The sequence below is a fragment of the Salminus brasiliensis genome, chromosome 17 (genome assembly GCF_030463535.1).
Source record: "Salminus brasiliensis chromosome 17, fSalBra1.hap2, whole genome shotgun sequence".
NCBI classification, from domain to species: Eukaryota; Metazoa; Chordata; class Actinopteri; order Characiformes; family Bryconidae; genus Salminus; species Salminus brasiliensis.
The window spans coordinates 30,175,115-30,203,092 of NC_132894.1; the positions used below are offsets into that span (position 1 = coordinate 30,175,115).

At 45.9% G+C, this 27,978-nt stretch overlaps 1 protein-coding gene across 2 annotated transcripts in view; it reads right to left on the reverse strand.

The window, feature by feature from the left end:
• Positions 1-1,169: 1,169 nt before the first annotated feature.
• Positions 1,170-27,978, reverse strand: part of znf609b (zinc finger protein 609b) — a 60,112-nt gene continuing 33,303 nt past the window's right edge. Inside the window, exons 3-9 of one of the 2 annotated variants that reach the window (XM_072660591.1) lie at positions 20,446-20,671; positions 12,399-12,486; positions 8,918-11,249; positions 8,421-8,745; positions 6,553-6,915; positions 5,619-5,688; positions 1,170-4,028 (exon numbers count right to left, since the gene is read on the reverse strand). In XM_072660591.1, the coding sequence (XP_072516692.1) occupies positions 4,019-4,028; positions 5,619-5,688; positions 6,553-6,915; positions 8,421-8,745; positions 8,918-11,249; positions 12,399-12,486; positions 20,446-20,671 (3,414 nt within the window). In that variant the 3' untranslated portion in view covers positions 1,170-4,018. Of the gene's footprint in view, positions 4,029-5,609; positions 5,689-6,552; positions 6,916-8,420; positions 8,746-8,917; positions 11,250-12,398; positions 12,487-20,445; positions 20,672-27,978 lie in introns of both variants that reach the window. The other variant, XM_072660592.1, reaches the window with a different exon arrangement.

Sequence of the window (27,978 nt, forward strand, 5' to 3'; positions counted from 1 at the left end):
CCAGAGAAAAAAAAAAAAGGGGGGGGGGGGGGGGGGGCTGGCCTTGAACATGCCTCATGAAAAGCGTCTCGAAGCACTTAGTGATGATAGGAGTGAGTGCAACGGGACTGTTGTCCTTGAGGCAGGACAATGTGAACTTCTTCAGCACAGGGATGATGGTGGAGGTTTCGAAGCATATGGGACAACTGCAGCTCAGAGAGATGTTAAAGATGTCCGTAAGAACATCTGCTAGCTGTTCGGCACATTCTCTGAGCACTCTGCCAGGAATGATGTCTGGTCCAGGGGCTTTTCATGGGTTCACTCTCAGCAGAGTTTTCCCCTCATGTCAGCGGTGGACAGGCACAGTACCAGTTTATCTGGAAGAGGTGTGGTCTTTGATGTTGTGCAGTTCTGTGCTTCAAATTGAGCTTAAAAGTTGTGACTGAATTTTTTTTTATTTAACATTTTATGTTGCTTGTTGTCGAGGCTGTGTATTACAGCAATTTCAGCAGGAGAAAGGCCTAGGAAGACCCTGTAACCATGGTAAAATCCCCACCTTGGTCAGAGTTTAGCTCTTTTGTGGGTCTGTTTCGTGATTAATGTTCACAAATACACCAAAAAACAAGAACTGTGCGAAAATTCCCCTCCCAAAAGAACAGACCACTTCAGGGTCTAGAGGATGCTGGGAACCCATTCGGCACAAACACAAATGAAATTTGTGGTGCACAGTTCATCATTTCAGTACTTTCATTCGGAGTAAGAAGCCGTTTCAGGTCGATCCCAATGGTTCAAGTGTGAGAACACCCTGAGAACACAAACTTATGGTACACAGCAGACAGACATTAAGCTAGAGCATGCTCCTCCTTCAAATGACCTCAGAAATTGACAATGTTTTGCAATACTGTATCAAATTCCCAAACACACAGCATTGATTTTTAATGAATAGTTCAATGTAAAGTCTGGTGGCAGATAGTGGTTCATTTAGTGTTGTGCTTAAACCCCAACCACTAGATAGCAGCGTTGTCCTCAGATTTTATGCAGATTGTGTTACACACTTACACACTTACACACACACACACACACACACACACACACACACACACCAGGTTCTTACCAATACACAGGGGAAAAACCACCATCACTTTCCATTCCGACAATAAAGAAGGAAGAGAGCCACGCTAGGACAGATGTGATTGTCTCATAAAAAGATTTATTTTTTGCCTAAATGTACAAAGGCAAGTTACAGTATTGTATAAAAAAAAGAAATATGGTAATGTACACTTTACATATAAGAGGACAGTCCAGGAGGGAGCAGGTGGATCTGAGCGATTAAGGGCCGAGGAATTATTTCAAACAAAAACCATAAAAAATGTAAACATCCTTTAGTACCAGCGACTGATACTTCGCGGGTTGGTGGGTGACCCTCTCATTTTGACAGAGACGGGGGTTGGGGGGGCGGGGGGATGCGGGTTGTTGGGAGTTCGAATAGGGAAAAAGCTGGGGGTCCAGTGTGAAGAATGACGGCAACCATGCAGAAGTGCACAGCTTCTACTGCGGAGATATCAAAGGATGTCTGCCAAGCACCAGTTTAGAGGTTTTGACGTTTTGAGTACAGTGGAGACAAACACGATGCCAAACCTCTTATTCAGGAAATTTAACCGAACCGGAAGTGATGCTGCTCAATTTTCTGCTCAGGTTCTCATGTTGCTACAGTTAAGAAAGCCAGTGCAGGGTTTGCAAACCCAGAGGACGAAGACCCAAGACTTTTAACCAAAAGAACTGCTAGCTTTAAGGGCGCAAAATGAAACCCATGTCCCACTGCGTTCCATGCAGTTCTGCGTCCTACAGCTGAAAACGAAAGTACTGCTGAAAGCACTGCTTTCTTTTAGGAGATTGAGCACCACAGACCAAGAGATCCTTCAGATATGTTACTGACCAGCTGCTCCTTCACCTGTGTAACTTACTGAAGGGTTTACAGAACAATTTGCTCATCATTCCTTTATTTCAGGCATGAATCGTGGGTGGAGTTCTAATGCCAATGCCAGGAGAATCTGGAATGGCCTAATTGAGTTTTCCCATACAACAAACACCACCCTCATCCCCCCCACCCACCCAGGTACAGAGGTACATTGAGGAAGTTGGGAGGAAAATTAGAACAAAAATAAATCAGGACCCCAAAAAATAAACAAAAACAACAACAAAAAAAACCTCCAAGAACCAAACAAAAGAATCTCTCAGGAACAGCTTTTATAACACGTTTTAAAATTAGCGCAGAAACTCCATAAAAGCTGACGGTTCTCCAGTATCAGTTTTAAAATAATTCCTCTGTACATCATATACAGACACCACATCCATGAGTGCAGAGCAAGACAGCCACAAAAAAAAAGTGTAAGGAACAAAGCTTGCGTCGCCTGAGAAGAAGACACACTGTCACATTTCTAGTGCTATAGTCCACCATACTGACCCACATGACACATCAGCTGAGGAAAACCCAGGATGGACTCCGACAGTGATGACAGCATCACACCACTCCGGCACCACCGATCAGCATCCAGGAAGAGCGGGGACCCATGTAAGTAACTGCAGAGCAAACTACATTAGCAGGGCTCTTCTGGCGTCACCCAGCCAACAGTTTACAGGACAACACAGGTCACATACGTACGCTATTAAAACCACCCCGTCACGCAGTACCCACTGTGTCTAGAGTGCGTGAGTATTTGAATATCCGACACCGCAAGTCACGGACGGGGTGAGGGACTCTCTGAAAGCAAGCGTTAAAGAAGCTGACCTGAGACCAGTCAGTGATGCGCTACTTGCGAGGCCTCGGCTAGAGCGCAGTGCCTTCGCAACAGAAAGAGATGTTTCCAATTATTCCGCATGGCCTGACGTGACATGACATCCGTTGACAGTCATGTCAATCTCCTAAGACAGCTCGCAGACGCTTGACGTGACGGAACGAGGCAAGCACCTGTCCAAAGCAGGGGAGTTAAACAGAGCAAAATAGCCTGAAAGGGCAGGATGTGCATCACTCCAGCCAACGCTGGCGAGAACACAACCTGCCAGATACTTCAATAAATACTGGAGCACAACAGAATTCTCTCCTCCATGAACGATCCATGAACACAAAGCAAAAGAACAAATTAAGAAGGTGGATACTGGCTTTTTTTGGTTGCACCGAACTGGGGCGGGGGGGATGGTAGGCGTTTGTGTGTGGAGGGGGGTTTTGCCAAAAAAAAAACAAAAACAAAAAAATAAACAAAAAGAAAAGCAGTCTTCAGGCGCGTGGCGACGAGAACCGTGTAGAGACCATCATCACCCAAAAGAGATACATTTATGAGACAACAGCCCAAAAAAAAAAAAAAAAAAAAAACGAACAGAGAACCTGCACCCCCTCGCCGGCGGATCTGGAACACAAGCGCTGCGAAAACCCGGAGCTGAAATGTTCACTTCAGTGAGGATGTGCACGCAAAAAAAACAAAAAAAACAAAAAAAAAAAGTAAAAAAAAACAAAAACAAAACAAAAGGGAACAACTTCAACCATTTGAACGTGATAAACTATTTTCAGTCTTTATCTTCGTTTCCGCCCACAAGTCTGAGCCTTCCCAGCCGCACTGCTGCTGCGCGTGGGGGGAGGAGGGAGGCGGATGCAGTCAGCAAGTTGTAATTTTCACGAGTAGGAATTTTTTTTTTCTTTTTTTGTGTTAAATTTTATTCCATTTCCTTCTTCCATTTCGTTCTTTTCCAACACTCCTCACTCGTTCACAGAGTTCACAGAGGAGAGAGTTCGGTGGCCAGCCGAGAGGGGCGGGGCAGGATGGCTTTGAACCTGGTCTCACAGTCCTCAGTGGGGTACGAGGTACGGATGCTAAGAAAACATTGGTCTGCCACGCATTCCGGCAGAGGAAAAAAACAAAAACGAAACGAACAAAAACAAAACTAAAAATATAGAAACACCATTCAACTGATGTCTAAATGAACTCCATATACTTCCCCATGTGATCCAGTCACATGCGCATTCTGTAAAGATGAGGTGAGGCAATCAGGGTTCCCTAGAAGAAAAGAAACAAACACAGACTTAGCATGAGCTAAATAAATAAATGGAAAAACAAATAAATTTATTAATACATTTTAAAAATACAAAATTGTAAATTTTTCACAATGAATGGACCAATAGAATCACTTCAAAATCATTTTTTTTTTTTAAATTTTTTTTTTTTTTTTTTTTTACAATGACTTCCATTGAAAGTTTTAAGTTTTTGTTCAACTGTGAAGTTGCCATTTTGGACAGACAAGTGCGTAGCAGCGATGACATATATTTATATAGAGCTTTATAAATATACACACACACCATACACAGTCTTCACAGATTAATATGACCACCCCTGCTTTGAATGACCTATTTTTGCTCTGTTTAACGCCCCTGCTTTGGACAGGTGCTTGCCTCGTTCCGTCACGCCAAGCGTCTGCGAGCAGTCTTAGGAGACTGACCTATAGAAGCACTTAGTACTTTTTCCATCTGTAAGCCTCCTTTCACCCTGTTCTTCAATGCTGAGGACGGACCACCACAGAGCAGGTAGTATTTGGGTGGATGGGTCATTCTCAGCACCACAGTGACACAGACTGACATGGTGGTGGCGTGTTGGAGGCGTGTTACAAGGTGGATGAACTAGGTAGGAGGGTATAATGTATTGGGCAGTGACCGCTGAGTCTGATCCACACCAACACACCACCACCATGTCAGTTTCACCTACCTGTTAGCTACCTGTTCTGAAGTGGTCCGTCCTGAGCACTGAAGAACAGGGTGAAAGGAGGCTAACAGAGTATGCAGAGAAACAGATGGACTACTGTCTGTAACTGTAGACCTACAAAGTGCTCCTATATGGTGAGTGGAGCTGATAGAATGGGTTCATTCCAAACCAGAGGTGGTCATTTTTTTTATAAACATGTTTTCTGGTCTATTTCAAGCACAGAGGAAGTACTCCATGGTCTCCAACCCTTCTCCTGGAGATCTTTTGACTTCTAGCTCCAGCCCTCATGGACCCTATCTGACCCATCTGTCCACAACTGTCTTTATAAGGTCTTGATTACTGTGAAACATTCAGGAAGATAGGTCTCCAGCTGGAGTGTTCATCTTTCCTGCCTTAACTTAACAGTTCTTTGTTGCCTGCAGTGCTTTGATTAACCACCGGGAGGCAGTAAAAGCCCTTATTATTTGGAGACCAGAGGGAAGTGGGGGGTGGGTTAACGCAAGAGAGGCTAAGGCTGCGACTCTGCTGCTGTCCTGAAAAGACCAGCCTCAGTCAGGGGACCTTTAAATAATCATGATGCTTCAGAACAGATGGAGGATTGTGAAACCCTGAGTGTGTGTCAGAAAGCTTTTTAGTGAGAGGGCCTCTGAGCTGGTGCAGCAAGTACAGGGACCACTCATTAAGCACAGATATCAGAAATACCAGGCCGTCCGCTTGGTGGGCTCAGAATAAAAGACAACTTCTGTCGTGTGAATATGAGCTGTGGTTACTGAGGCTAAAATCAAAGGGAAATTCTCAAGAGTCCCCCTCCCCTCCCCACTTTCACACAATCACGCAGTTTCCTGCTTTCCAAGCTGTCCGTTATCTAGCTGTTTGTCTTACCATTCTCACCTCCGAGCTGGTGGATACAGGGAGGGGGCTGCTGCTTGCTGACTGGCAACAATAGCTGACGATGACAGGCCTGGAAGTGAGAATGGAGGGGGAGGGGGGAGAAACAGGGGACAAATCAGGAACGGTTCTGGAGCAACACAGAATTCTGTCCTCATCAAAGTGAAGCTAATAAAAACGACAAGACCATGCTGACATATTCCAAATAATACATGGTATTGTATTGCTATTATTAAATTTCTATTATAAAGAGTCTGATCCGCTCAGCTGATTCTAATCTCTACAGTGTAGACACTGAGTTTACGTAGAAAAGACTGGAGCACCAGGTCTCGTGAACAGGGCTTTTCCTGTGCCAGTGTCCACAGAAAACAAAAGCTGAGGAGGCAAACAGGGATCCGCACCAGGCTAAAAGCTAACGCTATGCCTCTTGTAAAAATGAGTGGTTTTATCACAGTGTTACAAATATGCTATAATACTCAGCTTCTGGGAGCCGCCATTGGTGGCATAAACCAGCCAATAAACCTAGGGTTTGTAATCCCCCCCCCCCCCCCCCCAATAATCTCTCTGTGAAAGGAAAAAAAATCAGAGTGTGGTAAAATAACAGGGTTGTTAACAGGCTTTTAAAACTGCATCTGAGCATTTTTTTTCACCCCAAACTTATTTAGTATACATCAAATACTTTTAAATACTAAATAAATGCAATTTGAGAGCTTTAGTTAAGCTGTTATTTCTTTAGTAGTATAGGTAAATACTTTGCTTAACAGTAAGTCAACTTCTCAAAACCTTTATAGTAAAAGACTGTATTACATTTGTACTTGTGTACATCTATCAACAGTCTGAAGTGACGAAGCATGTTATAAATTAATAAATAAATTATAAATAAATTAATAAATAAAGAAATAAATAAATTAATAAAATAGCGGGGGGACGGGCTAACCTGTGGCATAGGACAGATCATACTGGCCAGACACAAGAGGGTAGCCTAGGTGGTGGTGGGACGGCATTATTCGCTGGGAAGGGGACGATCGAGGCCGATCCATTTCTCTCTCCCTCTCTCGCTCTCTGTCTCTCTCCCGTTCTCGCTCCCCAACTCCTCGTTCCCTCTCGTGGGGCGGCTTCTCGCTCACCGTAGGGGACTTGCTCTTGTACTGGTTGGCGTGTTGGTGCAGGATGTCCAGGGCTTTGGCCTCCGAGGCGGATTTGCTGCTGACTGTGGGACTAGAGCGAGATTTCTCGCCTTCCTCGCCACCCACCTTACCACCATAGGGTGAGAACGGGTAACCAGCGGGCAGATAGGAACCTGAAAGAGATTTTAATGAATTAAATAAACAATACTGGAAAGTAAGGACATTTCTACAGGGATTAACAGAGCCAGTATTAGGCATGTTCATGTCTAAAAACACTTGATTTCTAATTTTTCCAAATTTTACCAAATTCAAATCCTAAAGATTCAGGCAAAAACAAAGAAAGCTATTTGACAAACTCTAAACATATTGTCACTGTCACGCAAAAACCTTGTATCTTCCGTGTTGCTGTGTTACATTTTTTGACACAATGTAAATCTGGCAGAGATTCTTTGCATCGTGTTAAAACCACACAATAAGGCCCTGCCGTCATGACCCAAAGATCACTGGTTCAAATCCTGCTGCTTGCCATCAGGAGCCGGAGCCTGAGAAAGCACAACTGGCCTTGCTCTCTCCAGGTGAGTAGACGGCTCCCTCTCTCTCTCTCTCTCTCCCCACATCACTTTAGTGTGATGCTGCCCGACACGGGCAGGGCCTGCTATCTGATGCATCAGAGCTGGGTACCCGGCACTCTCCTCAGAGAGCATCAGTTGCCTGATGACGCTGCACTGGCAGCAGTTTGAAAAGAGGAGGTGGCTGGTTGGTTGTGCATGTTGGAGGTGGCATGGGTCAGTCCTCACCCTCCCAGTGTTGGGAGCGTTACATGTGATTGGGTGGGAGAGTACTATTGAGTGGGTTTTATAATAAGCTACCTTGAATTGGGAGGAAAACTGGGTAATAAAAAAGGACCAATAGAAACGCTCCAAAATTACATGAAATAAAATTGTATACATTGACTTCCATTCAAAGTGAAGGCGTTTTCCTTCTCCTGTAAAGTTGGCATTTTTGAGATAAGTTATTTTTTTTATGTTTGTGACAGCAATGATATGTTCCCCATCTTTAAATTCAGAGACAGAGCTTGGGAGTTTGTTTACTAAAAATGATTTTACTGTTGGGCAGTATTTATCAAAATTAAGCATGCAGTTGTCAGCACAACAAAACCAAAAAGTTTACCTCGGGTCTGAGACAGACAGAAACGAACTGACTGTCGATAGGCAGCGAAGCTGATGGAACCAAAACTCCACAGAGCATGGCTTTAAACTAACAGCTGATAAATGTGTTGCTAGAGAGCCATTCCTGCTAGCTTGATTTCACACTCCGCTTCGCTGCCAACATCTCTGCAGTACAGTAATGCAGGAAAAACTACGACGACGACTCTGGGTTCTGCTACAGCGTGATAAATACCTGCCAACAGCAATTATGACTTATCCTTATTGGCCGGGGTGTTGAGCAAAATACTCACTCTTGTGTGGAAGCGTGTGGCATTTTTAATTTAAACAAATCTATATAAACCTGTGCTTCTTAACATAGAGCAGTGTTCTCACTCTATAACTGACACTTTAATTGACAAGCAAGTCTGAAAATTAGACCTGTACCTCACTACTCAAGCAGTCAGACAGACAGAAGCTTAGGAAGTTCAAGAGCAACTAGCTCACAAACACCTCATCAGCAAAAATCATACCTGGATAATTCTGCATCATGACTGAAGGCATCCCCCTGTAGCCAGGATGGTTGGGGTCGTAGCCTTGCCCATAGGGGTAGCCATGCATGTAGTGCATGTACGGTTGCTGCTGTGCCAGGGCAGAGGAGAAAGGCATGTGAGCGTTCGCCCGAGGATCTTTCCCTGCTCCCCGGTAGTCTTCGGAGGCAGGGGCAGACGAGCGGTCAGCACCCTCCTTGCTCTCCTCTTTGGAGCTAGTCTCTTTAGGCCGGGGCCTCTCATCTTTGCTTTTCCTCTCGCGGTCACGCTCCCGCTCCTCATCGGCCTGCCTTTGGCTCTCAGGATACTGGAAAACAGACGTAAGGCGTTACAGGACAAGTATTCTTAGAAAGGTCAACCGATTCTACTAGAACTTTGCAATTCTATGTATTTCTGCTTCTCGCAACACCAAACATGGGTGGCCAGCTACATTTCGACTACAACTAGTCCTTGCCATAAGCAGAAAGGGGCCTTCTTACCTGTCTATACCACATGGCCTGGTCCATGCCCGTCCTAGCCGATTCCACTCCCGTTTTGGAGTCTTCCTTGCCATGATGGCCACCTTCACTGAGCTTCACCTTCAGGCCCTCAGCCTGTTGCGGCTGGAGCTTAGCCTCCTCAGCTTTGGGGATGATGACAGACTTGGTGGGCTCAGAAGATGGGTCTCTCTGCTTGCTGGGCGCCTGGGGTTTTCCAAGGTCGGAGAGGCTTGGGGCTTTTGTGAGCCCCGGGGGAACAGAGCCTTTCTGTTTCCAGTCCTCCTTCATGGAGGCTTCCCTGTCCTTCGCTTCCGTCTTCTTCTCAGCTGCCCTATGCTGTTCAGCCATCAGTCTCTGCCTCTCCTCGTACTGCTGCCGGTAGGCTGGGTTAGTGTTCATGAGGTGGTTGTGGTAGACCTGGTCTGGGTAGCTGTAGGGGGGGACGTAGTACTGGCTGTAGTACAGAGGCTGCATGTACATGTTGGAACGCTGCTGGATGACCGAGGCCTGCTGCTGCTGTTGCTGTGGCGGCTGTTGCTGCTGCTGTTGATGTGGCTGGCAGGAGGCAGCGTCTATTTTGCGTTCCTCCTGAGGCTCCAGCTTCACCTTCTCCTCAATTGGCTCCGGCTCTTCCTCTTTCTTCACCTTTACGGCTTGGCCGTCTGGCAGGGGACCCCCGGCACTAGCGCTGCCAGGGCTGGGATGGGCATAGTTCGGAGAGTAGTAGTTGTCATAGCTAGTGTAATAAGGTGACTCTTTATTGGGTGTCTGCGAGGGAAAGAGAGCCTTTTTGGCTCCTTCTCTCACTGACTGATCTTCCACCTTGGACTTCACACCTTCCACTTTACCTTCGCCATCCTCTCCAGCATCAGAGATATCGGAGTATGCAGGGCTGTTCGTCTTCACTGAAGAGTTATCTGCCCCGTTCTGGGCGACTACATGGAGGGGAGTGAGCGGCTGCCCGCTACTGTCCATACGACTCGCCACCCCAATGGATGGACTGGGAGCATTGTCTGTAAAGCTGTAGATCTTGTCTGCCTCTGCCTTAATACTGGCCAGACGGCTCTGGTGGAGATCCGAAGAGCCGTTGAGATGGCCTTCGCTTCTGCTTCCGGGGTCAGAAGACTCAGAGTAGGGGCTTTTCCCACCGTCTGCTTTCCCTCCTTTACCTGGAGGCTTGGGGCTGTCGGCATCCTTACCAGGCTCTTTCTTCTTCTTGTCCTTTTTCTTTTTGTCCTTGGAGTTTCCCAGAACGGGGTTCATGGGAGAGGAGTCTCCAGGCGCACCCGGTTTCGGCTGAATGCCTTTTAGCTGGGGGCTCTTGGGAATGCCTTGCATCATTGAGCTTATTCCTGGAGGATGGTTAGGGCTCCCAGAGCTGAATGGAGGTTGTTGTAGCGAGTACATTTGCTGAGAAGGGATAGCTGGTGCCATGGGCCTGGAAGGCTTCACGTTCTTCTGGGAGAGCTTGTCGGGCTTTGTGCCGCTGCTGGACTTTTTGGATTTCTTATCCTCCATGCCGTCATTGCTGGCATCATCAGTGAGGGAAGGCCCGTCTTCGCAGCCATCCATGGGAATGCCACAAGCTTCTGCATCGGCTTCTCCACTCTTCTTCTTGGTCTTGGAGCCTAACTTCCCAGGGGAAGGAGAGGAGCTCTGGGCATCAAATCCCCTTCCTTTAGGAGTGACGGAACGTGCAGGGGAGAGAGAGCCCTTCTGCGAGACAGAGGCTCCATTGCAGCTCCCTGGTTCAGGGTGAAGAGATGACTCCTCCCCATACTCGCTGTCCCCATCCATGTCCAGCTTGATGTCATCGTCATTGTGAGCACGGGCCTGGTGATACTTCAGGCCATTGATGTGCTTGTACTTCTTGTTGCAGTTGGGGTACGGACAGTCAATAAGTACTGGCGAGGGGCAGTTGCGATCTAGGGGAGGAGGAAGACACTCCGTCTTAATGGTAGGAATAGGCAGTCCAGAGGGGGTCACTGCACTGTTGGAGTTAGTGCGCATGCGCTTGTTGCCTTTCGTGTCCTCGGAGCTGGAGTTGGGCTCCATGTCGGAAGCAGGCTTATTCTTGCGCTTGCCAGTTGAGGAAGGGCTGGCTTTGACATCTTCCGTGGTGCTGTTGGGCGGGGTCCTTCGCTCAGAGGAGTTCTGGCTGCCGCGCCGGCCCTTGCTGTTGGAACCGGCTCTGGTTTTGCTATTGTTGCTGGCCTTGTTGTCAGAGGAGTTGCTGTTCTCATTGACTGGGGTGTTGCTATTGGGACGCATTCTTTTACCTCGGCCGCGGCCATTCCTCATCTCCAAGTCACTTGTAGGGGATTCACAGAACCTAGACATTTAATTGAAACGGATCAGCACAGGATTAGCTCTCAAATCTCACCGAAAGAGACCCAAGCATAATGTGATAGACAACATACTGGATTGCTTATGCAGTATAATGACAAGGTACTTTCCAAGACAAGCAGACCAGCAAGGATTAGTTAATAGATATCAGGTAATCTAAAGCAGAAGAGCAGAAAATCCTTCGGAGGGGCTATAGAATGTGACAGATTACACTTCAGTATCAGTAGATCAGGAAATCAATTGTGCCTTAATCTGTCTTACTGCCTTTTTGTTCCAGAAGCCACTGAAATATCAATATAAAAAATATGGAGTAAAGTGGAAATGAAGCCTCATCTCTATTGCAAGCCTAATTATTCGATAGTTTTAAGCACAGTGGCTGACCTATTCATTTTTTGTCAGGCTATGAAAAGATCATGATGCATGTCAAATGGATTTTAAAACTTGCAGTGAACCATGTTCAAATGAATAAATCATCATAATCCTCTTTGATGTCAAGCAATTACGGAGTACACCACCAACACCAATGTTAATGTGCCTCGTCACTCAAGGGTGAAAATGGATTGGTACAATATTTGGATTTCTGTCTCCAACTAGAGACAGACAGAGAGAGAGAGAGAGAAAGAGTGAGAGCGAGAGACAGAGAGAGTTCTATTCTTATCCTTTCCTGTTAGGCTCCGAGCAGACGGTGTCTGGCCTCCTCCCTGAGGCTTAAGATGAAGTGTGTGGGATACACCTGGCTTACTGAGGCTCCCGAGGGGGGAGGAGGGACCCGTGTCTAAGGAGAGCTGACAGACAGGCACAGGTTGTGCCTTTGAGAGCTGATAGGGAGCAGTGCAGCAGAGCCAAGGATCTAATCATGCTCCACAGCAGCCCCTGTCACGGTTGGCCCAGATTAACCAGCACGGATGGATGGACGGATTGAATAAACCAGATTAGGGTTTCTCTTCTTGTAGCCGTATCTATTTTGAAATGTTGACTACGTTCTACTGTCTTATTGAAAGAGGTTGCGTGAAGCGGCCTGCTTTGAAGACGAGTGCTTTGCGAGGAGTCCTTGTGCTGGTATGAGAGGTATTTTTCATTAGCTGCGAATCTGACTAGAAGCTGAGATAAGGACGTATTATTTCTTCATACATACCTAGGTGGAGCCCAGTCGTGGCGGGTGCAGTCCAACAGCGTACCCACATACGTCTTGTTCCGCCATGTCACATTAACCACCAGCATCCCTATAAAAGAATGAAAAGAGGATTCTCATTATAGCGAGAGAATAAGCCCTCTCCCTTTGTCATCTCTACAAAGGCTCAATGGCACAATTATACAGTAGAGTTCTTCCTTCAACCTTGTGACTCATTCATGAGCAGCCGCGCTCTCGCCCTCTCCCTCGCTTGCTCGCTCGCTCCCCCTTTCTGTATTCCTCGCACAGCCACGGCAGATGTGCCATTCCCATTTAAAACAGATCAAATGGAGGTTTCTGAGGGCAACGCTCTCAAAGCAGTCCTCCTATTTTTACTGCCTGCTTCATGATTACAGCAGCTAAGAGGCTGCAAGGTGCATAGCGAGTCATTTCTGGGGGAAAATTATTTGATGGTGTCCTCCATCTGACTTTGCAGCACTGAACAGTCCCTGCCTCCGCTTCCAGAGGTAGAAGCGGTGGTGGTAGTTATTGCGTGAGAGCAGCTGAAGCGGATAAAAGGGCATGTGCACAGCATAGGATCAAAGAGCTCCACTAGACAGGCTTGTTTGGGTGAGGTGAGGGCATCACTATGATTTCCAGCTTCCGGCAGAGCAGTAATAATCAACCTGGCCGACATTATAGTTCCGCACCCATAGAGGTTTAAAAGACCAAACGCGGCCGGAAAATGTCATCTCCGGCATCGTATCATTGGTGTTCCCTTCAGCACACAGGTATGGGTTAGTAAATGACAGCTGACAGAGCTATGCCAGGAACAGAGCCTTAAGATTAGGTCAGGGACTTTCACACTGTATAAAGGTGTCTCCATACAGAGGAAGTACAATGGTAAAGAACCTTCTACATCAACTGGAGCTTCTTCTCTATTACAAACAATGCACCCAAGAGAGGTCCTACCATGGCATCCCTCAAGGAACCATTTTAGGTACCTTTTATTTTAGGAATGCAGGACAAACGAACAGTAGTGCACTCCAAGTGAAATACACGCTCCCCCACCACCTATTTAATCTCCTAAAAAGGTTCAACCACAACAATCGGAATGAAGCAATCAGATCTTTACACAAACACCTGAGAGAGACGATCTTCGGGAGGAGAATACGGAGGTTGCTCTGCCGAGTTTGGACGAATTTGTTTAAACATTTGTATTTGCTCAACACCTGAAGACAGATTAAGCCACTTTCCTCCCTTTCCACGCACTCTGAGCCCCCGCTCACTGCCAAGCGTATCAAATGCAGTCATCCCTTCAGCGCTAGGGCCGATAAACACCCTCCAACAAAAGCTAGAACGTCCACATAACTAATGAAACATGTTTTCCTAAAACATACCACGTGTAACTCTTTCCCCACTCCCCTCACGTCACACGCCGGGGCTCGCCAGACTGCCAGAGTGAAGCTTACTGCCGTTCCTTTGAAAAATGTCAATGGGGTCACTGGAGGAGCACATTAGCGGAGGCCCCCTCCTCTTTCACCCAGAGTCATTAGTGTTCCTCCGGCCACCTGTCTGAACCCGAGGGCTAACTCGGGGTGAATGGCCAATCATTTCACCTCTCACGCCCTTCAAACGCAGCGGTGGAACAAACAGAAGCTTGGCATGCGTCCTCCCCACGCTCTTACACTCCATTAATAAATATCTCTAAAGCAGTTAAGGGGTTGAGCTCCGGGCCCTTCACGGATCACCAGCCCTGCCGTCTACTGGTTGGGACTTTTCACAGCACAGCAGTGTTCCCAGCCAGTCTGAGGAGATGTGCACGTTACAAGCCTTGCTCAATTCGGACTTCGGACTTCTTGTACAGATTCAGTCTCTTTTTTCTGACCGTTTAGGCTCATGTTTTTAAGTGTGAACACATCTGTGTGTTAAGTGTAACTTCAAAATGCTGACAAAGCGATGCACACACATTCATCCTGAAGTCTTTCCTCATTTAAACTCTGGAAAAACGTACGTAGAATCATGTCCCTTTTACACATGTTCAGTCAGATTTTCCTTGTCAGACTTGTTCTCACTATAAGAAAAGTTCTGTATAGGACCAGTGGTATGAGCGACGTCAACAACATTCCCACTGTGAATCCTCCAGAAAAAAAAAACCTGCTGTATTCACACATGGGGTCACTTGGACATTCCCCGTTTTTTTGTACTAGAGGGATATCCCTGCCAGGATAAAGTCCAGGTAACATCTGGTACAAGAAGTTGCAAGTTCAAATCCTAAGCCGAGGCCCTTTGTCATCAGTAGCCAGAGTCAGAGAAAGCACAACTGCCAGGGCTTTCTCCGAGACGGCCCTCTTTTCCCCTCATGATTCTTAAGAGATTTTGGTTGGCACAGGCGTCCATTAGCTGGAGCCACTGCCTGCGACCCGGCACCTTCCTCAGAGCGTGTCGGCTGCCTAGTAATGCCAGTCAGAAAAGAGGAGGCGGCTGGCGTGGTTTAGTTTGCATGTTGTCAACCTCGTCCCCCCCCCCCCTTTTTTTTTTTTTTTTTACTACATTTACATTTATGGCATTTAGCTGATGCTCTTATCCAGAGCGACTTACAAGGTTACCCGTATTACAGAGGTGAGCCAATGCAGTGTTAGGAGTCTTGCCCAAGGACTCTTATTGGTGTAGCGCTGCATAGTCACCCAGACCGGGAATCGAACCCTGGTCTCCCACATGGTGTGGCAGCTCACTGGCAGGTAGTGGTGTTATCTGTTGCGCCACACCAACCACTACTGTGCCTTTAAGACGTATATAAGGTAAACAAGCTCTGTTCTGTACCATGCCTTATTCAAAGAGGCCTTTGGAGGCCACCTGAGAACTGCTGTACAGGTGGGGCAGTGGGGCTAAACTGTGGTAGGCTGAACAGGTGATTTTTAAAATGAGCTGGTTGCGGTATTAAAGCCACCCTGTAAAGCCTGAGAAAAGCCACAGGGAGAGCCAAACCTCCTGCCATCCACAAGGCAGAAAACGTCTTGGACAAATAGAAACCTTTGGGCACTGGATTGTAACTAGAAATACAGAGCGAACACCATGTGTAAAAAGGAGCAAGGCGTGGCATTTTACAAGCAGCAACAAAGCATAACAAAATGACGCTCAAGTGGCTGCAAGAACTGCAAAGGAAGGTGCACTGTGGAACGAGGGGAGGGGTTGACATCAGTATGCAGGCATAAGAGCTGTGGGTCCGGCCGTGTTGTCTGGCACTGGGCCCTTCGCCCGTCTCCAGGCAGAGGGTTTTCTGGGCTCCGCTTCAAGAGCAATAAACTTTGTGAAGATTTAGGGCTGACATTTGGAGGCATCAGCATGCGCGGCTTGTGAGAGCGGACACCGCACCAGCGCGACCCTGGTGCGCCTCCAGCTCCCTGCCGAGGGGATTTGTGTCAGAGTGATGCCTTGAAACGTCGCCCGAAATATCTGCCTCTCGTCATCTCATGATGAACTGAAAAGCTGTCCGCCCCCACAACCCCCCCCTATTTGATTTCATAGAGAAACCTGAGTCGGAGCAAATGGGAGATTAATAGATTAATCTGTGGTTCACAGATGAACTGAACGTTCCTTTGTTATTGGAAATAATAAAGCTGCTGCTGATTGAGCTTGCTCACTCCTATGCCTTGCACATGTAGCCTCAAATGGATTTCATCCCTAAAGCTGAATACTTGATTGTACAAGTGACCTCATTCAGTACACAGGGACCTGTTTAAAAATCACTCTGCATTACATTATGCTAATGGTGTCTTTTAAACCTGCTTGCATTTCATGCTTCGCTATAGTTCTAGAGCAGTTTGGTCAGTTTTAGCTTTATTAAATAAGGATTTATTAAAAAAAAAAAAAAAAAAAAAAACCCCACAACCTCATACCTCAAAAAAGGCAACTTTTCTGGAGAAGAAAACTCTTAACTTCCACTGGAAGTCAATATAAGCAGCTCTAAATCCTATTAGTTTTACAGCATTCCGAAAATTTCGATTGGTCCATTCAATGTAAACGAACTACCACCAGTTATAAACGGTCAGGAAAGGTGAAAATCCCTCAGCCAATCCTGAGAGCCGATCGGATCATATTCACGAGATAAAGATACAGCAGCTCTCTGCGAGGCTCCTCGGTCACAGCAAGCCGCAGTTCCTTGTTCAACCGCTAGATGGAACTACGATGTTTGCGCTAGCCTTGAAGAAACCCGTTAAAGCTTGCGTTGTACTCTGCTTGCTGTGCTGGGTCTGCGCGGTCAGCCTGACATTTTTTTCCCTCATATCTGACTCTGGTTTTTATAGAACGTGTAAAACTGACGCGCCTCGCGGAGGAAGAAGAGTAAAGGCTTTCAACACTACTGACCTGATACTCCTCTCCAGAGTACACCACTTAGCCCAGCCAGCAAACACCACTAACCACACAAATCAGCGAACAGTGCACTCCACTTTTAATCACGAGAAAATGTAACGTACAGCAGCAACTGTTGGAAAGCTACAGGAGTCGCGTCTAAAGTGAAGGAATTTTTTTTTCTCATTAGCTAAGCAGCCCGTTTCTACTTTACAGAAGTTTTGCAAGATGATTCATAGCCAGGTTTGCCTGGAAAGGTTAATTTAGCAACCTTCCGCACCCTCGACTGGTATGTGTGATAAGCCAATCGAGCTGAAAGACCATTGTCGACCGGTATCGGCTGAAAACCACGGACTGGTCCATCTCCATGGTAGCACAGTAGGTCTTGAACTGCTATCGAAGTTAGTTTGAGGGCACCCGAACGTTCAGAAGAGTACATCAGAGTACAGATTCTCTGGACTTCTCCGAACTTCTCCGAACCTCCCTAGGTTTCTCCTGTACACTCAGTCAGTCATCCAGTCTTTAAAGGACCATAGCCGACCAGACATTATCTGGGAGACAAACCACCATACCAGTAAGGTTAGGGGGGTGTTGCAGTGGATCTCGTCATCTAATGAACTTCTAAAGAGGCTTCTCAGGTTCACGTACTCAACATTACCATGTTGCATGCTTTGAAAGCACCTAGTGTATGTACTTCTTTCCCACAAACATCAGCAAGAAAATGAGCAGAAGGAAGGTCTGGAAAGTGGAGCGAGGCCTTCATTTACAGCAGCGATGCGGGTAGCGCCAGCACATAACAACTCAAGCTCGTGAAAGATGTGGGTAGATCGACTGCGACATCCTTAAGGGAGTCGAGCACAACCGAAAGCCATCTTAAAGTGCTTGAAAGACGTTTTCTCTGCCACAGGATCTTGCTGCTCCACTTTCCACCCACACAAAGTGTCACAGAGATACAGATCTGCCCGCTTCCGCAACGAGAGGAAAAAAAATATATATAAAAATACAGGACTTCAAAAAGACAGAGGCACCCTGGTGGACCTAGAGCTCCCTCAGCCAGAGAGACGATCAAATCCAGCACCTGCAGAGCAGACGGCCTCCCCTCCTACACGCTTTCCACAGGAGGAGCGGATGAGAAAAGCCTGGGAGCAGCAAGCCCCCTCCTCCGACTAGCTTCCCATCCAGTAGATTAGGCAGGTGGAGGACTTCAGTGGCCTCAGTAGCCTGGGGCAGGGATTGTGTACAGCCTCGTTTACTGTCCCACCTGAAGCTCTCAAGCTTACTGACAGAGCAGTCTCACAGACTTGCTTTGTTAGATGATAGCCGTGCTGCTAAGCAAGCTAACACGCGTTCAGAGATAAACAGTGAGATCCATTTTAGCCACTGCAGGTTCGATTTTTACATCAAATGAGATATGAGCAACAAGGCAGCCTCTTCAGATGAGTTACACGAGTGCCAACACAATCCTTAACACGTCTCATACTGAACTCAACGCCGACGCTAGAGCCAGTGCTAGAGCCAACGCTAGAGCCAACAGCAAACCAGAGCTCAGTGACGTAGTATTACACAGTGAAGAGGACTCATGAAACACAAGTAATTAACAGTAAGTATTTTCTGTTTACTCTAAGCGCGTACAAGCCAAGCCTTCCAAAACCTGCCACCAGAGCGACTCTGCTGCGGCTTGACTGTTTCCTAAGCCTGCCGCTGGAGTGACTGCATTGCAGCTTAGAGGTCTCGCAGGCCTGTTGTGGCAGTGATTCCATGCTGTGGCTCGAATGTTTCACGACTCTCCATCCTGGCTTGGATGATTCTACGGACTTCCACTGGAGTGACCCCACACATCGGCTTGGATGTTTCCGGACCTGCCACCAGAGTGACTACATTTAGGATTGGGAGTCTCACATGCCCTCTGCCTGAGCCAAGCTACATTGTGGCTTCTGTGTTTATAAGGGCAGCTCACAGAGTGACTGTATATTACAGCTCCGATTTTTCCAAAGCCTGCCGCTTGGACTGACTCTACATCAGAGCTGGGATGTTTCCCAGACTGGCGATGTGTCCGTATTACTGCAGTTTAGAGCTCCTCCCATGTCAGCAGTGAGAAAGACCATATACTTTCTGCCTTGGAGGCCTTTAGATCTGAGCGGGACTTTCCCCCTGCTCATAAGGACTTTGTCGGGGCCAAATAAGTGACTTTGTCAACATCTTGGTCTGGAAATCTACGTCTACATCTTTTACTACACCACCACTGATTTGGATTCAAGATATTTTCCACGAAACAATTCAGACACTATAATTATCTCTAGCTAATCATCTCTTGCAGAAACACTTCAGCTAGGAGGCAGTTCACACCGACCATTTTTAACTTCAAAAGTTTGTACGATCTGAACATGCCTGACATGCACGAACACAAACAAATACAAAAGAGTGGCCATAAGAGGAGCAGGGTGAATCAGAGGCGGTGTGGCCCCGGCAGGATAGAAAGCAAACACTTAGAAGACCAGCATACACTGAATGCTGATGAGGCGGCCTCCTTTATTTGCCGCTGCTTAGAGGATACCGGCAGGCACGGTGTGGGTGGTTTCCACCCGCCTGCATATACCCACAGCCCCTGTGTGTGTGCTCTCATTTGAGGATTTGGTGCTTTTTCTGTACTCAGTACATGATTCTGCAGCACAACCAGGACTTTGATGATAAAAAAAAAGAAAAAAATGAAAATGAAGTAGAAAGAGAACAGGACCCAAACTTTACGCCACTGATGCCAAGAATCAATTAACGTTCTAATTAAGTAGGAAGTGGCTTTAAGATAATAAATTAAAAAAGACTGACAATAGCAAGCAGGACGCTTGGATGTTTCTCAGATTGATCAGAAGCGACCAGGCAAAAGCTTGAATTTAATTCGCACAATTTGTCTGATTAGTCAAAACGTGCCCAGCATTCAAAGTCTGCTTGTTTGCTGGATCTACTGGAGGCTAATGTGGCTAACTGGTCATGGAAGCTTATGCATGACAATTATCGTCATGTTGCTAAGCAGTTAGAGATGTGTATAGTGGAAATAATGGGTATCTGCATAAGGCCAATATTAGCAGCAACTGTTGAACTAGAAAAGAAAGAGGGATCGGATCGTGGGTTTGAGCATGACTGTCTACTTTTAGAAGTTCATCTTAAAGCGTGTGTAAATGAGAGGTAAAGCTTGATCAGTAAAGTACAGCTTCCTGGTCAGCAGCAGATAACAACCAGCAGGCTAACCAGCTAACACAGGTAGTGACCGATAGCTACTGTGAGGATAGTCCAGTGTGTTTGTGAGGAGCTCCCATTAGTTTAAGTGTAACAGGCCGAAATTTATGCCGTAGCGTTTAGAGGTTTGTAATTTTACCATCAAGAAGCTAAACGCCATAATGAGCAGCACCACGTCAGACTGAACTGCTAACACCATCACGGCCCGTCACAGGGTGTTGTGTTCACCCCCTTTTATCCGCCAATTGTTGTGCATCTCGAATCTTGACCAAAGCTCCTTTTTAAGGCCTCAGTCAACTATGCAACTAACTAACGTCAGCATGTGAATAAATCAGCATCACAATTTCTGTGCAAACCTAATGAACCCAACTGTAGACACCAACCAACGCTTGGTCGTACACCAAACCCCTGCCTTAAAAAACCCAGCTGTGCTGTGGTGCTTGTCATCGAGCTCCAAAAATAACCTGACATCTCCCAGAGTTCTTACCGTCCTCGGTCTCCTGCCACACTATGCCCTCCAGGTTGACGCTGGTGCCCGGCTCACAAGGCCCCAGGCACTCGGGCTCGGTGGCCAAGGCCACGTCAGATGTGTTGACAGCCACGGAGCGCGTCCGCACCATCAGCTGCTCACACGGAGAGGCGATGTCAGGGTTTCCCACCGAGGCGAGGAGGTGGAGCGGGGGAGGGGCCGGGGTGGAGACCGGAGACTCCATCTGCAGAAAGAGGAGAAACAAAGACACATAAAAGATTGTGGTTAACAATGGAGTAAATCCCCGACACTTGATTCAATTATGACTCGGATGGAGATGGAGATTATAAAACATGAAGGCTCAGATTTCACCATGATCTGATTATTTTCATATAATACACAGTTTTTAAACACAGAACAGGCATTAGTGGAATATAGATCATGTCAAGTGGACATCATTTTTTTTTCTTTTACATTAAATAACAGTGTAGATTTAAACACAAACTAAGTATTTGGATCATCATGACATAGGAAGGGTGCCCAATATTTCAGATCCCATTCATTCTCAATGTAAAATCAGTTATGTGGACTAGGAGAGGACAAAATCAGGGAATACTCAAGATTTAAAAATATATATATATAAATGAATTTTAACCAGATTTCCCCAGAAATCTGTCAATGATCCAACATGTCATAATTAATATAGCTCTCAGTGTATCCAATATATAATATAATATAAAATAATTAATATAATATATAAGTAATACTGGGTAGATACGATGTGCTGGCAAATGTAGGTCATGGAACATTAAAACAATGCAAATTAAATATTATTTATTTTTATTTTTATATTATACTACCTGTGCTGTGACCATCACATGTACACATTGCTAGGACAATCAGAACAAACAATCTAGAGTTGCAAAAAATGCTGGAGGAGTTAGCAGACAAAAATCAGGCAGAAAATTAAAAACATGTAAATCTTTTGTGAGCTTTTCTGCATCCAAATGATCCTTATTTTTGTTGAAATTTTCCAAATGTTTCTCCCAATTTGTTGACGCCAATTAACCCACCTGTTCGTAGTTCTTCCCTGCAACTGGCAATGCTCCAGTCACTAGGAGGGAAAGGACTTAACGCATCTGCTCTGAACACAGCTAACAGAGGCTCGTGCCAGGCAACAGCGCTTATAGAGTGAGGAGTGGAGAGTGCGCAATCTACCCCCCCGGAGAGAGCACGGCCAATCGTGCGCTCTAGGACTCCGGATGCTGATGGCAAGCCGGCATGGTTCAGGGTTCGAACTTGCGACCTACAGGAGACCTGCTAAGCGACTCTGATAGAGCCTTATTTTCAACAAAAATGTAGCCGTAATATAAATGTACCAGATCTTCATACGTTTATACGTTACTAGTCACTTTTCTAGATTTACTAAAACTAAAATCAAATATAATCAACCCCTTCAGTCAGTGTCCGGAGCTGGCAAAAACAAAGCTCAGAGGTTGAAGAGGTTCGCACTGAAAAGTGTTAACCTGGCCCAGATGCCAAGTCCTGACCTGCACCCTGACTGACTGTGGACCTCATTAAGAGGTTCTAGGAGTTCCTTAAACTGCCCTTCGGGGAAAGCACTGGACCCTTCTCATGATGTGAACTGTGACCGAGTCGTTGAATTTCACTGAGAGCCGAGGCAGTGGGAACGGGTTGTAACTGACTCTACCTGTACTATATGGCCGCGGAAGCTAACAGACAGGAAATGAGACTGGGAGAAAGAGAGAAACCGCATCGGGAAGGCAAAGCGATCTCTGAGTAGAAAGTGCAACCGCACAAGACTTTGAACTTCATGCAGCCTGGCAGCACAGACAACTGTAAAGCTTTCAATGTAGAAAACCTGCTTTAGCAGCTGACAAAAGGCAGGAAGAGTAAGGTGACTTTCAGAACCGGGTGGAATCCAACCTCAGATAAGAGAGAAAGAAATATATATATATATATATATATATATATATATATATATATATATATATATATATATATATATATATATATATTCACAGAGATGTTTTTCCCCCTCACAGAAAGAAAGGGGCCTTGATAGACCCTGCGAGACGTCCAACAGCATAATTATCACGCTGGAGTGAGATCATAACGGGCTCAGAATTTCCATTACTTTTCTTTTAACTCCCGTGCGAAACTTAACACCAGGGAGAAAATCTAATGTCATCTAAACCACTCTGTGATTTATGATCATGCACGACTCGCCAAAGTGGTGGCTGGTGTGCGAACAGAACAGACAAGTCATCGTCCAGCTGTCAGCCTTCACCGAAATAAGAGCTACACTCGTGCTCACCAGAGACCCCATTTCCAAACGGAATTATTTTCAGCGCTTGCACCCTTGACCTATTAACATTTCTAATTGCAGAGATTTTTGGCCTAATTTTTTCAGATCGTGAAGGAGTTCGGCAAGTTGCAAAAAGAGGAAACCGACATTCCCAGTAAATGATGCAAGCTTGGCAGTGGTGCAACATATCCTACAGAGCTGATGTAGCCACACGGCAGCACAGCAGTCATCAGCCCGAACATCCACACTAACCACAAGTGGTCCACTACCATCATTCACCTGTACCCAAACGATCACACTGTTCCAGAAATATGGCTGTGCCGTCTGCCTGGTACATTTCAAGACCTCTTCGGACCACAGAATCAGGCTCCAGACATCAGACTAAACAGCTTCAGGTCTCGGAAAACGCACAAGTACATTAACATCACTTCTCTCGCGCATCAAACATCAGGCCAAACAAGCCATTTCAAACAACCTGGCCTACGAGCAGCCACGCTGAGCAACGCAGCCTTCAGAGGCTAAGTTTGTAATGGTGTGATGATGAAAAAAGGTTCTTTGGCTTGTACCAATTAGAAGAACCCTTCAACCAGGCAAAGAACCATTTAAGCATCCTAATTAAGGGATGGACAATCAGCTTTTTTTTTTTTTTTTAGGACCGATTAAGGGCGAGGCCAGACGCCACGTTAACCTTTCCTAATGCCATTAGTGGTGTTTGCTAGCTCTGCTGTGTTCTGATACTCACTGTACTGGGCTGAGACTGAGAGGGGTCTCTGGTTAACGGCGTTAGAAGTCTTTACTCTGCTTTTTTTTTTTATGAGGCAGAGCTAGTTTTACACAGTTTGGAAGTATTTGCGTTTAAGTGAGACGCAGTAAATACCACAAGGTAAAAGCGCCAGACCAGCTTCCCACAAAGAGTAGATTTCTACAGCTGGCTTCTGTAGCTGTGTGCAAGGCCTGCTATGCCATCGATCGGTTAAATAAGGAACTGCAGGGAGAGCTGATCCGACCAGCTCTCAGGGTCGGCTGAAAATGACCGATACATAGCTGATCGATCCTCCAATCTCTGTACAAATGCTTCACTGGATTTACTAAGGCAATCTTGAAGAACCTATTTTTAAACATTAAACAGCAGAACTAGTAGCAGGAGTGACCCTAATATTAGTAGTACCAGCATCGATACTAATAGTAGCAGCAGTGGTAGCAACAGGAGGAATAAGAGCAGAAGCAGTAGCATTAATAATAATAATAATAATAATAATAATAATAATAATAAACTCTAATAAACTTTGAAGACTACACTTAGAATAACACTTCTGTGAAAGTTGGAGCTTTATCACTGTAAATAAATAAATAAATAAATAAAGGACCTGAACAACAAATATTTTCACTTGTTCAGATTAATCTGTTGATTCTGATTATTAATAAATAAAGATGCAAATAGAGGAACATAAATATCACACAACCCCATTTACTAATCTCCTATTGGAAATATAAACACAGTAAAGTAGAGCAACTGACTGACAAAGAAAAAAAAAAACCTCACAAAATCAGATTACACTTAATCTTTCTTGCAGACTGTGGTTGCAGAGTGTATCTGGACCTAGTTTAGAGTCGTGCAGCAGGGCCTTTTCTGATTGGCTGTACAACTCTAGCCAGTAGAATGAGGTTTTAGCACCGTTGGGGTGAGCAAGAGTCCAAACAGGGCCGGGATAACGGTGCAGAATTAAACACAAGCCGGCCTTCCCCGGCGTGGGAGACATGGAAACACTCAGAGGAGCCTGAAAGTTGAGCATCGCAGATGGTAGTTGGGAGTCACCCGCATGTACTTAACACTTCAAAGCCCAACTCCATTTCACTCGCTGAGCGAAACACGTCGACCAGAAAAACGTGTGAAGGAGGATGTGTGGCAGCCAATCCACATGAAAGACGACAGCTCAACAGGGCTGCGGTGGCTACTGGGACACTGAACACTGTCAGGTACAGCAGACCCACTTTGAAGAACTACTGTATGCAGGAGCCCTTACTGGCTAAGCAGCGTGTCCTGCTTTACACATAACTGCCAAAGAGAGAGCCTGAGGAACACCACAAGCTCTTCCATTTTAATGAGAAGCATAAAAATAGCATTTACTTATTAATTAACAACATGCTTCCAGATCTACAGCGCCTCTTAAATAAAGCACATTAAAAAGGGCCACTACACAGTTATGGCATCCACTAAAACACCAGCCCTGCCTTGTGTCAGTCAGCATCATCACCTCATACAAGGACGAGCATCTGTTGCCCATTTTAATCTCCTCGGTAGGTGGTGGACCTCCATCAGATCCCACAGTGCTACTTTACAACACAGCTTCTCTATAAGCGTCCCTCCTTTGAGCTCTTCGGGTGTAGATTCAGATTCGGGTGTAGACCACCCCCCAACACCACACCCCAACACAGTGTGATGCTAGACAACAGAATGCCTGTTAGCTGATAAAACAGCACTGGCAGTTATAGTGTTCTCCTCCAAGCGTGTTGAACCGACCAATGACCTTACATTAGTGTAAAAAAAATATGGAGTTGCTTCATGAGACTTGGAGGAAGCATATGCTAGCCTTCACCCTCCCGGCTTGGTAGCACTGCGTGTGATTGGCTATGACTACTAGTCAGAGAGCCAAGAACAAGGCCAGAACTGGCATCGCATTCCAAGAGTGTGTACGATGGACCACCCTTCAACTCAAACAGTGTCAGGACAGCCAACTGGGTAACAATACTGACCAGCGATGTTGCTGTAGGGGCCGTTTGAAAAGATGGTGGTGCCTCACGCGACCTGGAGGAAGCACTTGCTAGTCTTTGGGGACTAAACTAAAGAGAACTTTGTTTTTTAGGAGCTGGACTATGGTATTATTCCCGCAACGCTGTTGTTGCCAATTTCCAACAACTAAATAGGAAGAGTCACTCAATGCCACCATCGCTGACAGGGTGAAGGCCAGGACAGGCTATCACCTCAAGTGGACGGTAAATCTTTAGCCACAAATAAACCAGAAGTTTATCATCAAGATAATAAAACCATGGATCGAGTGAAAACGTGGCATGAACATGGTTTCGGACACTGTTGCAACTTGCATCATGCATTATGCATCTTCAGACTGCTGGGTAAGACTGCCTCTGATTTTGGACACCCCAAAAAGATTCTGCATTCTGCAGATTATTCAACACTTCTGAGGAACAAATCGTCTTCAATAAAAAAATAAAATATATAAATAATAAAAAATTAAAAAAAATTACTGGGCCTAATGCTTCAAAAATAAAACGGCACTAAACGTCAGGTCAAACCCTTACTTCCTGCCCTCGCTCCGAGAACGACGCGCAACGGGCAAGCACCAGTTTCTGAGGGCCAGGAACATGGAGCGGTGCATTCCTCACAATAAAGACATTTCCCAAAAAGAGAAAGCTCTTTCAGACAGAGATGAATTCCCTTTCATCTGGGGCCCTTAGCAACAGCTTCTGCTTGTTCACCTGTTGCTAAGAGGACAGATATTCAACATTTCCCACTAGACATCTTTAGAGGGAATAATGTGGAGAGAATAAAACAATTGCCTCTCACGGCTGCAAACAACACAGCATCAATCAATCTGGGAATAATAGCTGCGCCTCGGGCTGCGATCCACAGCCACAATCAATGCTGCCTAATAAGCAGGGAATATGCAAATCACGCCGAGACGGTACCATCCACCGTCGCGGCGGTACAGGAAAGCCGAACAATCCACTGGACGATAACATTCAATATTATGACCCTTTTTAGAGGAGTCATGACTCCACGGTCGACGGCCTTTAAGTTAGCATCTCGTACAGCTCTTTTAGACTGGACTGGACCATCGTTCTGTTCTGGTTCCCCTAAAACGCCACTAAAGGAAACGTGTCACAATGCACACCCTTGGAGCAGAAGATGAACAGATCTCCAAATAGCATAGAGTTGAAGATGGAACCTCCTTAGATTAGTGCATTGTTTTGTACACTTGAATAGTGAGAAAATGCAAAGATGAACCATGCAAAAGTTTGGGCACCCAAGAGACTTGAGCTCTCAGATCTTAATTAGCTAGTTAGGGCCATGGCTTCTTCATAATCCTTGTTAGGAAAGGGCAGGAGATGTACATTTCCATGTTTTTGTGTGTGTGTGTGTGTTTTTTTTTTTTTTAATACTTTGACTGAAACCTCAAACCTTGTCCCAACAGTCAGCAGCCATGGGCTCCTCTAAAACACCTCGCAGAACTAGGTGAAGAAGTGTCACCTTTAACTTTTTACCTTTTGGAATCCAGCAGCTATTCACAGTAACAGATTAATCAGTGTACACACAAAATGAAAATGAGCTTTTCCCTGTGGAACCTACACATCCCACCCAAACAGTATGATTAGATGTTCAGCACACGAGTCAAATAAGTCCACTAGCCGCTTCCTGCCAAAGCTTGCCAAAGGTTAAGCTGTGAAAAGCTCCAGTTTTTCTGAAGGCAGGCTTTCTTGATAGTCTTGCTTGCGAGACGACACAAAATACATCCATTAAAACCATTGACTCGACGGCAGGAACATTGATTATCTCATAACAAGGGCGCCCGTCAAGGGATGGGATATAAATCTTAGGCAGCAAATGAGCAGTCAGATATTGAGGTTGATGTGTTAAAGGCAGGACAAATGGGCAAGCATAAGAATCCGAGACGTGGAAGTTAGAAGGCGGGGGATCTCCAAAATGGCAGGGCTGGGTGGAGGTTCCCAGCATGCAGTCGTTCATTACCAAAAGTGGTCCAGTAAAGGACAACAGGTGATCGAGCAGCGGTGTCATGGGTGCTCAATGGGTTCACTGATGTGCATGGAGAGCGAGGGTCAGTCCATCTAGTCTGATTCCACATACATCTACGCTACCAGTACGCTGGTAAAAGGACAAGATCTTTTAAGAACTTCAAGGTTCCTTAAAGCACTTTCAAATGTCTTTAAGAGCCCCCAGAAGAAAAGGTTTCCAGAAAGTTCCTCAAAAGCACTGCAAGAGCCTCTTCCAGTTTCAAATTAAAGAACCTCCACAAGTTCCTCAAGAATCTGGTCATTTTAACAGTGAGCACCAAGTGCTGAAAAGGTTTATGCTGGCTATGTCTTGTGAAGGCCATGCCTCAACACATCAGAGCTGCTTTGGAGGCACAAGGAAGACCTGCAGATATTTGGCAGATATTTCTCAGAATCATCCGTGAGGTCTTACA